Source organism: Hermetia illucens, chromosome 4, assembly GCF_905115235.1.
Source record: "Hermetia illucens chromosome 4, iHerIll2.2.curated.20191125, whole genome shotgun sequence".
NCBI classification, from domain to species: domain Eukaryota; kingdom Metazoa; phylum Arthropoda; class Insecta; order Diptera; family Stratiomyidae; genus Hermetia; species Hermetia illucens.
The window spans coordinates 1664145-1679016 of NC_051852.1; the positions used below are offsets into that span (position 1 = coordinate 1664145).

The following is a 14872-nucleotide window of genomic DNA, read 5'->3' on the forward strand; positions in this document are numbered from 1 at the left end:
TTTAGCTAGGTCTCCTTCCATCTACCCGCGGGGTTCGTAACCGCGTCTTCCTCACTTCTTCTGTTTTTCGCAGTTTTTCCTGGATTACAGCGATCATGGAATTGATCGCATCCCAGTCTTCCTGACAGGCTACCATTCTTCGGACAACATTTTCCGGTGATAGCACTTCACCTAGAGTTTCCTCCAGGTTCCTCCTTTCTTCCACGAACCTAGGACACTGGAAAAAAACGTGCGCCGGGTCCTCTGGGACCCCGCAGTTTGGACAATTAGGCGAGGTGTCCAATTTAAACCTGTACAGGTATTGGCGGTATCCTCCATGGCCGGTGAGAAACTAGGTGAGATTATAATTGATCTCCCCATGCTTTCTCTCCAGCCACTCCCCGATGGAAGGGATCAACCTGTAAGTCCAACGACCCTTTTCTGACTGGTCCCATCGCTGTTGCCACCTGCTTATGGATCTCTCCCTTTCGGCTTTTTTCACCTGAGATAAGGGAGAGATGGACCTGGTGTTATAAATGTTCATCATTTCGGTTGCCAGGATGTCAATCGGCATCATTCCCGAGATGACGAACGCTGCATCGTCTGAGACGGTCCTGAAGGCAGAACCCACCCTTAGGGATGTTCTTCTGTAGACCGCACTCAGTTTATGTGTATTGCCTAAAACCTGCAGTGCTTTTCCCCAAACTGGGACTGCATACAGCATGATAGAGCTCACCACCCTGACTATGAGCAGCCTGCAAGTATGCCGCGGGCCTCCTACGTTCGGCATCATCCTTGCCAGAGAAATACTCGTGGTGGATGCTCGTTTACAAGTATGCTCTATGTGCTGCTTAAAATTAAGTCCTCCGTCTATCATCACCCCCAAGTATTTGATGGCCGGCTTGGAAGTGATGATACGATTCCCGATTCTAATGCAGGCGTAATTTCTTTTGCGGCGCTTAGTGATGAGGACCGCTTCCGTCTTTTCCTCCGCGAGTGCCAGTCCAGCACTCTCTAACCAAGCCTTAATAAAACTGATTGCTTCGCTTGAGTACAACTCCTCGAGATGCTTTGCAACCACAACCAGTGCTATATTATCGGCGTAACCCACCACCGTAGCCTCCTCCGGAACCGGAAGGTTGAGCACATCATTATACATGATGTTCCACAGTAGTGGGCCCAGTACAGAGCCCTGGGGGACACCCGCGGAGACGTACTCTTTGGATTCGTCATCGGTATCATACCAGAGTGTCCGCTCTTTCAAGTAGCTATCGATAATAGCGGCGAGGTAGGTGGGAACACCAATCGTCGCCAGAGACTTTCGTATAAGGTTCCAATTGGCCGAGTTAAATGCATTCCTCACATCCAGGGTCACCACCACGCAATATTTGCTGGTACAACCCCTTCCGTGAATCGCATTTTCGGCCAAGCCAGTAACCATTTTGATGGCATCGATGGTTGATCTGGCTTTACGGAACCCATACTGCCTATCTGAAGGGCCCCCTTGGCTCTCGACGACTGGAAGTAATCTATTATAAATGGCCCGCTCCAACATTTTCCCCATAGTGTCTAGAAGACATATGGGTCTATAGGAGGACGGTTCACCTGGAGGTTTGCCAGCCTTAGGCAACAGTACCAGCTTCTGCCGCTTCCATGGTGCAGGAAAAATACCCTCCGACATGCACGTTTCAAACAGCTCCGCGAACATATCCGGTCTACTTTTGACGGCAAGTTTGAGAGCCTTATTCGGTATGCCGTCAAGACCCGGGGCTTTACTGTCGCCTATTCGACTGCAGATCTCTAGCAGCTCGTCCCTAGTGACTGGTGGAATCGGCGTCACATTCAGGGGGCGCTGGAAGGTGTCAGCACCCCCCTCTTGCTGGGGAAATAACCCCTGGATTATTTTCAACAAGAGCATAGGGCACGTGATCTGCGGAGACGATCGGCCTCTGAATCGTCCTGTCACGATTTTATAGGCGCTACCCCACGGATTTATGTCCGCTTCCGAACAGAGCCCCTTAAAACATTCCCTCTTACTCCGCTGGATGGCGAGCTTGAGGTTCTTGCGAGCTTCCCTATAGGCATGCTCCTTTTGCCCCTGATCGATCCTACCTATTGCCCTCTGAGCCGTTCGTCTGGCTGTGTGGCAAATCGATCGAAGATTGGCAAGTTCACTATTCCACCAATAATTGGGTCTTCTAGTGGGGAATGAACATCTCCTAGGCATCGACGCGTCACATGCTTTAGAGATGCTCGGTGGTATAATCTGCTCGGTGCTTTGGTTAATAGTGATGGGTGAAATTCTATGGATTTTTGATAGGAGCGGGTGAAGGTGGTGGCGTATGCCGAAGACATGGTGGTATGGATGTTTCCCTCCATTATGAATGATGCCGTGAAGGGCGAGTTGGGAAAGGCATAAATCCAATTATTTACCACAAAGACAAGAGTACCCAAACTTCACATCCCGTGATTATATAGACAAAGATTGGCATCCTCCAATGTAAAGCATCTGCGTGTGATCCTCGATCCTAAGTTGAATTGGAGACAATATATAAAACTGAAGCTTGAGGAGGCCTGTATAACATTTTGTGCCTGTAGGAGGATTTCTGTAAGGAAATGGGGTTTTCGGTTAACGATAATTCTCTCGATGTATACAGACATATTTTGTATGGCTTCGGGTAGACGCTTTGCAAGGAAGACAATTCAAGCTTAACAGATTTCAAAGAACCACGTGTGTAAGTGCTAGTGGGGTTCTATGGTCCTGCTCGGCGGGCCTTCACATTAAATACGCTAATACTGGTGTACAGAGGATCATGCCGCCAGAACTGGCACACCCTAATTTGCGTATAGAAGGGAAAAACTCAAAGGTACTTCCTTTACGATTGCCCAGCTCTAGTTAGAACCAGGCTACGGACACTAGGTAATCAGTTCTTTGGGGACCTGAAAAGGATCTCTAGTTGAAGTTTAGGGAGCTGCTATCCTTCTTAAATGCTATGTGTTGGCTCTGAAAATCTCAGTCGGCTGGATTCTGCTCCCCTTACTTTTCTCACAGCAGATAGATTCCGCTGGTCATGAAATATCTATTCTTAAAATTTATTTAATTCTATTTTTTAAAGATTTTAACAGCGAGTTTCATTTTAAAACAAACATTTATTATTAAAAGTCATGGATTTTTTTAGTCTTAGTCAATATAAATCACTGCGTCAAAGGATCACGTACAACATCTAAGTAAATGCCGCCTTCTGATTGAATAATGAGAGCTTTCTTCTCTAACCGCATTTTTTTAGGTGTTTTTGGAGACATTTTCACATAATGATTCTTAAGAATATAGAAAAGTCCTAGCCGGGCCTGCATGAGTCCAAATCTTTCACCAATACAAACTCGACCACCGGTACCAAATGGCAAGTAGGCATATGGGTTAATGTTATCCTTGTTTTCGGGAGCAAACCTTTCTGGGATGAATGATTCGGGATCCGGGAAGTACTGAAATTGTAAAGTAAAATTTATGTAATCTATGAGAGAAAAATCAAAAAGGATATAAATTAGTACCTTCTCATCTCTATGTAGTGCATAAATTGGAATTATCACCGGTGTCTTATTTGGAATAGCAAAATCAACGACTGGTTCCAGTGAGTATCCTTTTCTTTCCGATTCTGGTAGTTCGCAAATTCGATCCAAAAATGGTAATGGTGGATATAACCGTAAGATTTCCTGGATTACCATGTTTAGATATTTCATATTTAAAATAATATCATATGTTATTTCTCCTTTATGTTCTTCCAGGACTTCTTTGATTTCTTCCCTAAGTCGTGTTTGTACTTCCATATTTTTGGCTAGTTCATACAATCCAAAGGACATTGTAGACGATGTAGTTTCATAGCCAGCTGTGAAAAAGATAGCCGCTTGAGATACGAGTAAATCACCGTCAAATGCAACTTCTTTGTTATTGATATTTAGTTTGGTGGTCTCCCTCATTCCAATTAACAGATCGATAAGGTCATTGCGAACTTCTTTGGTTTTCATGCGCTCTCCGATTATATAGTTAAATGTGGAACGGAGGAATTTAGTTGATTTGGCTGAGAAAACCTTTTAAAGATAATAAAGAAAAAATTGATTATTAATTATTCGTTATTGTTTCAGTTTTCATTTCTATTTGATGTCTCCCGGTCGCCCCTATATATATGGGGCTTTTAATTCAATTTTCAGTGAGACTGTGATTAAAATTAATTATTATTGCACTAAGTACTATGAAAGTGATAAGCCTATAGTGACAAAACAAACACAAAGACAAAAACAAACCGTGACCCAGATCGAGCAGTTGACGCTCAATCAACTCGGTCATCGCAGTTATATGTTTTGTGTAAAATAAAAACTAATTTAAATCTATTTATATTACGTTGTTGCAAATGAAATGGCCGGTTTTGTACTAAAATTTGAAACGACTGTAAAGCTTACAAAAATTTATTTATTTAATCAAAATAGGTGCCAGTCGATTCAAAACACTTCTTCCAGCGAGATTCAAGAGCATTTATGTCAGTTTCGTTGAAGTCCAACTGTGGGGTGTTGATAAAGTCGTCGAAGGTCATTTTGACAGCCTTTTCGTTCCTAAATTGTTTTTCTGCCAAAAAGCAATCCAAATGTTTAAACAAGTCGGAAAACCGGAAGCTTGTCGCTTCAGGTATAAAAGGTTTTGTGTTTCCCTATGTGAGGAGCATAACGTAGTTCTCCATTGGCTTATAGCATTAACCCGAGATATTGAAGTCGCTCAGTTCTGGGCAGGTTACTGCCATTGCCAAAACTGAGCGATTTAAATATCTCGAAAGGCAAGTTACTGCCATTGCCAGAACTCAGCGATTTAAATATCTCGAGTCAATGCTATCAGCCAATGGAGAACTGCGTAATGAAATTGTTTCACGCATTAATGCAACCTGGATGAACTGGCATTCCCCAACTGGTGTTTTTTGTGATCGACGTATGAGCGCACGTCCAAAATCCCAAATTTACTGAAATGTCGTCCGTCTGCCGCTCTCTATAGTTCTGAGTGTTGGCCGACTATAAAGGACAATGAACGGCGTCTTGCGGTAATGGGGAAGAAGATGTTGCATTGCACTGGTGGCGTGACATGTTTTTATTACGTCTGAAATGAGAATATCCGCGATCGATATGGGTTTGCACCGATCGTGGAAAAACTGCAAGAGAGGCGTTTTCGATGGTGTGGTCACGTAATTCACGTTAACGAGAATTCAACAACCAGTATTGGTTAGAACATCGAAGTCAATGGTAATCAACCAAAAAGCCGGCCAAAACAATGGTGGCTTGATACGCTGGATGGGGATTTAAAGGTCTCGAGATTACATCCTGATCAGCAATTTGATAAAATAAAATGACGAAACCGACCACCACGAGCCGACCCTGCTTGTGAACTGAAGGCTGAAGAAAAAGAAAAACATGTGAGGAGCGACGAGTGCACGACAGCTCCGTGTAATTAGCTAAAAATTCCATTCCCCTCTATTTGATAGATTTAAATAAATTATTTGATGGGAAGCCCTGTATTGATAATGGTCAACCTCATACGCTTCACACTCTGAGTTTAATATTATTAGCAAATGCCAACAATTTAACCAACATCAAATATAAAAAAGGGCTGGGGAGAATTAGATTCTTCTTGAATGGAATTTTAATATTTCACTCGAATGTCAATTATTCTCGTTAATTATGACGTCAGCATCTGATTTGCATGGCTTTGGAAGCAGTAAATTCACGCGAAATTGCTAAGTTTGAACTCCTATAACTTTGGCGTTAATTGCCAGATTTCGACGAAATTTAGCACGTACATACTAAATATTGTCCTCTATGCTGGTAATTCGGAAGTCCTAGGATGAATTTCAGAGGGGTTTTCAGTAAATTTCTAAAAAATAGTAATATACTATTAGTAAGCAGATATCGGAATGGAACATATTTTGAGGCCTAGATTTCATCTAGGCGCACCACCCTGATTTTTTTCGGATTTTTAGGTTGGGTAGTTTCCGAAAATGAGTCCTGTCTCACTTCAAGTGTTTACATTTTGACTCCTTACTCACGCACTTTGCAATTGATGCCAAAACTAATGTCAGTTTCGGAAAGTACAAATCGAGACCTTTCATTTGATACCCTACACAACTATATCCGGGGAAAACATTTTTGAATCCCCCCTTTGCATGTATGGGGAGCCCCGACTTAAACTCCACCTAAATTTATGCCACTCGCTGTATGCGTGGGATTTCATAGCTCCCTCCTCCTCCCTCTGCCCACCAAGTTCGGATCGGTTTAGCCGTTTTGGTGAAAAATGCGTGTGACAGACAGACAGACAGACAGACAGAGATTGAATCGATTTTAATAAGGTTTTGTTTTAAACAAAACCTTAAAAAGTGGTAGTCGGTTGGCGAAAGATCCGGTGAATATGGTGGATGAGGCAAACTCTCATACTGCAATTCGTTTAACTTTTGAATCGTTTTTCTGAAAACATGAGGTCGTGCATTGTCGTGAAGGAAAATCACACCCTCTCTGTTGACCAATCTCGGCCGTTGAATACTCAATTTTTGGCGCATTTCCTCAAGTTGGGCACAGTATTTCTGTGCATTTATCGTTTCTCCAGGTGCCAAAAAAGAATAGTGGATAACTCCAGCTGTAGACCACCAAACAGTCACCAGTACCTTCTTCGGATGGAGGCTCGGTTTCGACATATGTTTCGGTGGCACATCAGGATCTAGCCATTGTGCTGAGTGGCGACGATTGTCGTATAATATCCACCTTTTATCACATGTCACCATTCTGTGCGAAAAGGGATCGGTTCTGTTGCGGGTGAGTAGAGAACTGTAAATGTCCATTCGAAGCGCCATGTTTTGCTTCGTAAGGGCATGCGGAACCCATTTGTCGAGCTTTTTCACCTTTCCAAGTTGCCGGTAATGAGCAGGCTGACCGACTGGCTCGCCGAAGGTCTGGATCCACAATGGTGGGGCCAGAACCAGCTCTTGGAATCCGAGCATCTACTGTCAAGTCTACTCTGAAGGGTGAAATTGCAAGGATTCCCGCAACCGAGTGGAGAAATTTGGACTTTTGCCGGTAAGCGAAAATCCTTGTGAAAGAGCCTAGGGCCACTAGAGCGGCATTTTTGTTGTCTCTTAAGAAGTGGAACATGAAAACCCTAGTAGGGCTTTTGACGGGACACTGCCCCTTAAACTACCATATGGAAAAGATTGGGGTAGTGGTTTGGGCTGTGTGCAGCCAATGTGAGGAGGAGGAGGAGACGGCCCTGCACTTTTTATGCAGCCGCCCGGCATCCTCAGATCTCAGACGAAAACGCCTTGGCAAGGTTTTCTTCAATGAAGAATCTGCACACTCTCTGCCTCTTGAGAATGTTCTCAGATTCGCTAGAGCCTGCGAACACCGTAGGCGGGAAGCCATTGAATAGGCAACTTACGGGGATAGTGCAATGGGCCTAATAATGGCCTGAGTGCTCGGAGCTGCGGCTCCCCCCAGTTAACTAAACTAACTAACTTCCAAGTTGTTGCAAGTGCCGGGAAACTGTCGAATAGTGTACGCCCAGTTTCTCTGCAATGTCCCTCGCAGACTGACATGTATCGGATTCGACTAGCAAACGCAGCTCGTCGTTGTCAATCGATGGTCCAGGATGTCCACGTGGCTCACTTTGAAGGTTTACGTCGCCTGACCGGATTTGTTCGAACCACCGCCGTGTAGTTCGTTCGGTTACCGTATCAGCTCCAAATGCGCTGTTAATGTTCTTTGTCGCCTCCGCCGTTTTATGACTGAGTTCGAACTCATAGAGAAAAAGTATACGTTCTTGTTTCTTTTCCATCGTTTTTTTCCTTTCTATTCTCTGTTATCCCAACGATGGTCAAAATTGAAATGACTCCTTTATTAAATGTAGGAGTATTTATACTTCAATATTCAACACCAACAGCGCCAACTGGTGGTGGTTTGATACACCAAAATCGCAACTAACTTCACTTGATTGCCAAAAGGGCCATTTCATATGTAACAACCTAATAATTTATCTGTTCGTCCACGTGTCTGCCACACGGAATTCATTTATCCTATAGAATTGGGAACTATTTTACGTCTGTATGTGTATTTGTCAGACAATGTTGAAATACTACTTACTTTACACTTAAAAATCGACACTAACTTCGGCACGAAGAAGAATGCGGTGAATTCAAATGCACGCCATGGAGTAAAATTGAAGATATGTCTACCATTCTGTCGGAATTCACTTTCAGGATTATTAATTGAATTTGCCTCAATACCGTATGCAACACTTGCTATAACATCCGTGGTATATAGAGCGCAAACCTCTTTTATATCCCTACATATAGGGTTTGATTGAAGTGTGTGATCCATTAAATATTTATCTAAATTTTTGGCTACCTAAGGTTAAATAAAGAATATAATTAATTAGGCCGATTCGAAGAGAGCAAATATTGTAGTATATTTACATTATGGACTAAAAGGAAAAATTGCTTCATTTTTCCGCTAGTGAAAATTGGTGAAATATGATTCCGGATTTGTTTCCATATTGGATTGTTGACAAAAAATAGGTTATAACTTCCCAGACTATCCGAATGTGGATCAGAAGAAGCGTATCTATAAAAGTAAAGAAATTCATTATAAAAATAGAAAAAAATTTCCTTAAATATCATCTCTTACCTATTAGCAAAATAATTAAAGTCCTTGACAAGGATTTTCTTTATAATTTCCGGATCTTGCACTATCAAAGCTGGTTCATGACAGAATTGAACTCCAACGATGGGTTCATCTTTTGTCTTTTTATTGTTATATAGAGCGCGGAAAACATCAGCTGGCGATTTTCGGTAGAGTACTACGTCCTTTATGTTGCCAAAGATTGACGTTGCTGGTATATGAGGCAAATTCTTATGTTTCCAGTAGTTGTAGTGTTGGTCGTACCATCGATAGATGAAAATGCTAACTGCAGCCAAGACTAATGTCGCAATAATGTATATCATTTTGAATTTATCAAATGTGTATTGATATTATAATTTAAGTTTATTAACAGCTCTTTGCTTCACGTCGATAAATCAGTCTATATATTCGATTTTATATCGTCGAAACCGATTGCATCTTTATTTCTTTGGTAAAACAAAAAACAGATAAAATTAGTATTAATTGTATGTTTATTATGTATTATATTATATATTTGTTGGATAAATAAGTTTTGAGAGATTTTCACTAAATATTTAAGGATACAAAATATTCCTTCAAACATTGCTAACCTCCTGTACACATTAAAGACATAAATATTGTGTTCATCCTAAACAAAGAAACATTTTAGGCCCTCATTGCCCTATCTTCGATCGAATTTCAAAAATAGAATCAGTTCGGAAAAGTACTGATTGAGCCCTTTCATTTGATACCCCTCATGGTCATATTCAGTGAAAACAAATTTTGGCACCCCCCGTTTCCCATGTATGGAGAACCCCCATTAAATCCAACAGAAAACGGCGCCACTTGCTATAACTTAAATGATTCATAGACCACACTTTCTCACCAAATTTCATGACAATACGTTCAGTTGTTTCGGAATAAATTGCTTGTGACAGGCAGACAATGAATCACACACAATATATCCTAGGAGAAGTAACCCAGGGTGAACAGACAACCTTTTCTACTCTGCATAAATGTAGAATGCGTAAAGCAACAGAAAAGGTAGAATATAAAGTGCATTTCCGAGTTAGGAACGCTAAGGTGAAAGCGTCCCACCCCATGAAACTGGGCGACGACTTGAACCCAGTCGACACTACCAGCGAACTTTTAGAGGAAATCAAGATCAATGTCCGATGAGGACTGACGATCTCCTTACGAAAGTAGATAACTCAGCAGCACTCAAAGCTCGCCTTAGCTTATAGGTATGTTGGTTTTTCTCCGAAAAGAAGATACTGACCTCGCATTAATTTAGGGGCCCCTTGATAGTAGGATGCCGAATCATCCAAGTAAATATTATAATTTATTCTATAGCGTGATCATAGCATTACAAAAAAAAAACCTGATTCCATTTCTGTGTCCGCACTTGACTTGCAAATTGAAGGAGAGGGGAGCGAAGGACGCGAACATCTCTTCGACTTACATGGCTCACGACCGATCAGCTTCATCAGAAAAACTTCAACATCTAACGTCCATCATCGTAATGAAGAAGACCCACCTGTGGATAGCTGCGATGTCAATCCGAGGCATATGCTTTCAGCAGCTCAAAAATTAACGGAACAGGCGAACCTCTTATTCACAAATCTTTCGGTGTGTTACAATGGCAGGACACCAACCTTCCTAGCTCGAAGAATTGTGACAGTTGGAAGGAAGTCCTTGATATCACCCTATTAACCGACAATGAAACTTTCCTGATCGACAACTGGAGACTGCTCGATCAGTGATCCTCCTCAGCTCACAGTTTGATATTTTTCAGTCAAAATCTCGCTGTATAGGTACCCTACCCTAACAGAGACCCCAGTAGGGTGGACTCTCCGGTGTTCATTATCGTAACAATAGGAAAACAGACGAATTGGATTCAAAGGTTGGGGCTCTTGAAAGGTATTCAAAACCACTTTTAAAGAAAAGGCTGGTGCTTGCAAAATACAACAAAGTGGCATCGCTACTCTGACGGAATTAAGATATGTCAAAATTTATAAAGCTGTTGCCGGGACAGGCAAAATTACTGGCAGCTATACAAGGACTGCAAAGGTACAAGGCAGCCATCATTGAAAGTACCAGCGAGTCGGTGACACTTAGTAAGATTCTGGTTAAGGAACATGGGGCCCCATTTTTTCTAAAAAAGTCAGAAGGTGTTTGACAGAATCTTCTGATGATACCCAAGAGCTGCTAGTTCATACACACTGCCCTGCTAGCGTTGTTTCGAGGGTATGCAGCCCCAGTTGTATAAGATAGTTGTAATACAAAAAGCTTCCCCGCATTTAAATCTTCGGGCCCACACGGCATAATGCGCAAACGGTATAAGATGGAGATGCGCGCACCTGCTTTTATGCCGAAAGCGACCAGGCACGCATAAAGAGAACGTCTTTCTCCAAGTCTCAGCATGCCTACTTAAAAGACAAATACACAGAAATCATTCTTCGCGAGTTAATTAGCCCGGTTGAGCGGGTGTTATACTATAAGCAATGTATCCTTCCTGGATATAGAGGGAGCATTCAAAAACGCTGTCACTAAAGCCATCAAGAAGGCTCTAACTAGAATAGGCTTGGAGGGGTGTCTTTTGCGTTGGATAGAATCCATGTTGATAATAATGTCAATGGAAATGGCACTGCGTCCTAGAAGAACGATTGCCTCCCTTGGTTATAGTTTATTTATTAACTATAGTACGTCATGTCTATACCCGGCAAGAATTTCAATATGTTCCTTATTTTCATGGCTTCAGATCGCTCACGATACGGGCAGTAACGTCGTCGAAGTGCCCTAGTAAGTAGATCTGACTTCCTAGCTGGCAATTCGCATTCTAGGCCTGGAAAAGTCTCTCGGTGAAGAGTAAACCTCAAATGACTGGTATAAGTCGGGGCGCAATGGAAGTCCTCGGAGCCGTCGACAACTCGCTGCAGACGTCGATGGAATAGTTGTGAGGTGTATCAGGAGTCAACCCTTCTTGGCTCTGGTCAGATAGTGTGCATTGAATTGGTATTAGTATATAGCCCCGAGTGAGCGCAGATCCGTCCATGAGTTCTGGGGTAAACTAAGGGTAGAACAGGCACCAGGGAACGGAGGTTAGGGTTTTATCCGCGAGGGTACACTCGTTCTTGACTACTGTGACCCATTCCCTGGTTCTAGATGTGCTGCTGAAATCCCATGGAGAACTAAATAAAAACAATTAAAAAAATCGACGAATTAGTAGGATAGGACGAAGAGTTGGTTACGTTTGGGTACAGCAAGAATATGCTTCGCTCAGCGAAGAAGGTAGCGAGCGCTAGAACATTCGACGAGATACTGGGACGCCCAAATAAAGAGGAAGCCTTGCAATGAGATGTGGCTGTCAGCACGGGGACGGCAGTTCCAACGCCGAGCAATACAGAAGAAAGGACCCGGCTCCATGGCATCTCAACCTATCGGGTACCGCTGCCATCTAATTTCGGGATGTCATAAGACGTCAGGAGTGACCTCGTCTGGATTTGGTGTCTATGGATCAGACATGCAATGAGACAATGCCGTAGTTTCGACGCAGGCTCGATGCTTTCGAGGACGCTGTTTTGCCCATGAACAACGACCGAGTGACAACTTTTTTGGCACAATGAACTACGATACCAACCACAACATGTATGGAACTTTCGGTGTCAATGCTAAGAACCAGGATAATCCAATATAATTTGGGAGGTAGACACTTGAATAGAGCTGTAACAGAAGGACGCCCCACGGTGGTATAATCTTTTTTTTTTTTTGAGGAGGTGGAAATCTTCAAAAGACTCTGGCCTGGGCACGCCAGAGTGTGAGATTTTTACCCACTAAAACCACCCCCGACTCCCCCTCTACTCCGTGGAACCACCTTTGGGTATTACATCACGGGGCGGAGTTAGCTTACTTTAGCTAGGTCTCCTTCCATCTACCCGCGGGGTTCGTAACCGCGTCTTCCTCACTTCTTCTGTTTTTCGCAGTTTTTCCTGGATTACAGCGATCATGGAATTGATCGCATCCCAGTCTTCCTGACAGGCTACCATTCTTCGGACAACATTTTCCGGTGATAGCACTTCACCTAGAGTTTCCTCCAGGTTCCTCCTTTCTTCCACGAACCTAGGACACTGGAAAAAAACGTGCGCCGGGTCCTCTGGGACCCCGCAGTTTGGACAATTAGGCGAGGTGTCCAATTTAAACCTGTACAGGTATTGGCGGTATCCTCCATGGCCGGTGAGAAACTAGGTGAGATTATAATTGATCTCCCCATGCTTTCTCTCCAGCCACTCCCCGATGGAAGGGATCAACCTGTAAGTCCAACGACCCTTTTCTGACTGGTCCCATCGCTGTTGCCACCTGCTTATGGATCTCTCCCTTTCGGCTTTTTTCACCTGAGATAAGGGAGAGATGGACCTGGTGTTATAAATGTTCATCATTTCGGTTGCCAGGATGTCAATCGGCATCATTCCCGAGATGACGAACGCTGCATCGTCTGAGACGGTCCTGAAGGCAGAACCCACCCTTAGGGATGTTCTTCTGTAGACCGCACTCAGTTTATGTGTATTGCCTAAAACCTGCAGTGCTTTTCCCCAAACTGGGACTGCATACAGCATGATAGAGCTCACCACCCTGACTATGAGCAGCCTGCAAGTATGCCGCGGGCCTCCTACGTTCGGCATCATCCTTGCCAGAGAAATACTCGTGGTGGATGCTCGTTTACAAGTATGCTCTATGTGCTGCTTAAAATTAAGTCCTCCGTCTATCATCACCCCCAAGTATTTGATGGCCGGCTTGGAAGTGATGATACGATTCCCGATTCTAATGCAGGCGTAATTTCTTTTGCGGCGCTTAGTGATGAGGACCGCTTCCGTCTTTTCCTCCGCGAGTGCCAGTCCAGCACTCTCTAACCAAGCCTTAATAAAACTGATTGCTTCGCTTGAGTACAACTCCTCGAGATGCTTTGCAACCACAACCAGTGCTATATTATCGGCGTAACCCACCACCGTAGCCTCCTCCGGAACCGGAAGGTTGAGCACATCATTATACATGATGTTCCACAGTAGTGGGCCCAGTACAGAGCCCTGGGGGACACCCGCGGAGACGTACTCTTTGGATTCGTCATCGGTATCATACCAGAGTGTCCGCTCTTTCAAGTAGCTATCGATAATAGCGGCGAGGTAGGTGGGAACACCAATCGTCGCCAGAGACTTTCGTATAAGGTTCCAATTGGCCGAGTTAAATGCATTCCTCACATCCAGGGTCACCACCACGCAATATTTGCTGGTACAACCCCTTCCGTGAATCGCATTTTCGGCCAAGCCAGTAACCATTTTGATGGCATCGATGGTTGATCTGGCTTTACGGAACCCATACTGCCTATCTGAAGGGCCCCCTTGGCTCTCGACGACTGGAAGTAATCTATTATAAATGGCCCGCTCCAACATTTTCCCCATAGTGTCTAGAAGACATATGGGTCTATAGGAGGACGGTTCACCTGGAGGTTTGCCAGCCTTAGGCAACAGTACCAGCTTCTGCCGCTTCCATGGTGCAGGAAAAATACCCTCCGACATGCACGTTTCAAACAGCTCCGCGAACATATCCGGTCTACTTTTGACGGCAAGTTTGAGAGCCTTATTCGGTATGCCGTCAAGACCCGGGGCTTTACTGTCGCCTATTCGACTGCAGATCTCTAGCAGCTCGTCCCTAGTGACTGGTGGAATCGGCGTCACATTCAGGGGGCGCTGGAAGGTGTCAGCACCCCCCTCTTGCTGGGGAAATAACCCCTGGATTATTTTCAACAAGAGCATAGGGCACGTGATCTGCGGAGACGATCGGCCTCTGAATCGTCCTGTCACGATTTTATAGGCGCTACCCCACGGATTTATGTCCGCTTCCGAACAGAGCCCCTTAAAACATTCCCTCTTACTCCGCTGGATGGCGAGCTTGAGGTTCTTGCGAGCTTCCCTATAGGCATGCTCCTTTTGCCCCTGATCGATCCTACCTATTGCCCTCTGAGCCGTTCGTCTGGCTGTGTGGCAAATCGATCGAAGATTGGCAAGTTCACTATTCCACCAATAATTGGGTCTTCTAGTGGGGAATGAACATCTCCTAGGCATCGACGCGTCACATGCTTTAGAGATGCTCGGTGGTATAATCTGCTCGGTGCTTTGGTTAATAGTGATGGGTGAAATTCTATGGATTTTTGATAGGAGCGGGT

The 14872-nt window shown here is 43.9% G+C and overlaps 1 protein-coding gene across 1 annotated transcript; it reads right to left on the reverse strand.

Annotated features, from left to right (window-relative positions):
* Positions 1-3114: 3114 nt before the first annotated feature.
* LOC119655637 (probable cytochrome P450 6g2) lies at positions 3115-9134 on the reverse strand. The gene is made up of 5 exons (XM_038061613.1): positions 8683-9134; positions 8472-8619; positions 8140-8403; positions 3529-4065; positions 3115-3462 (listed from the first exon to the last, which is right to left on the reverse strand). The coding sequence occupies exons 1-5, from the start codon at positions 8997-8999 to the stop codon at positions 3175-3177; spliced, it is 1554 nt and encodes a 517-aa protein (XP_037917541.1). The 5' UTR covers positions 9000-9134; the 3' UTR covers positions 3115-3174.
* Positions 9135-14872: the final 5738 nt, after the last annotated feature.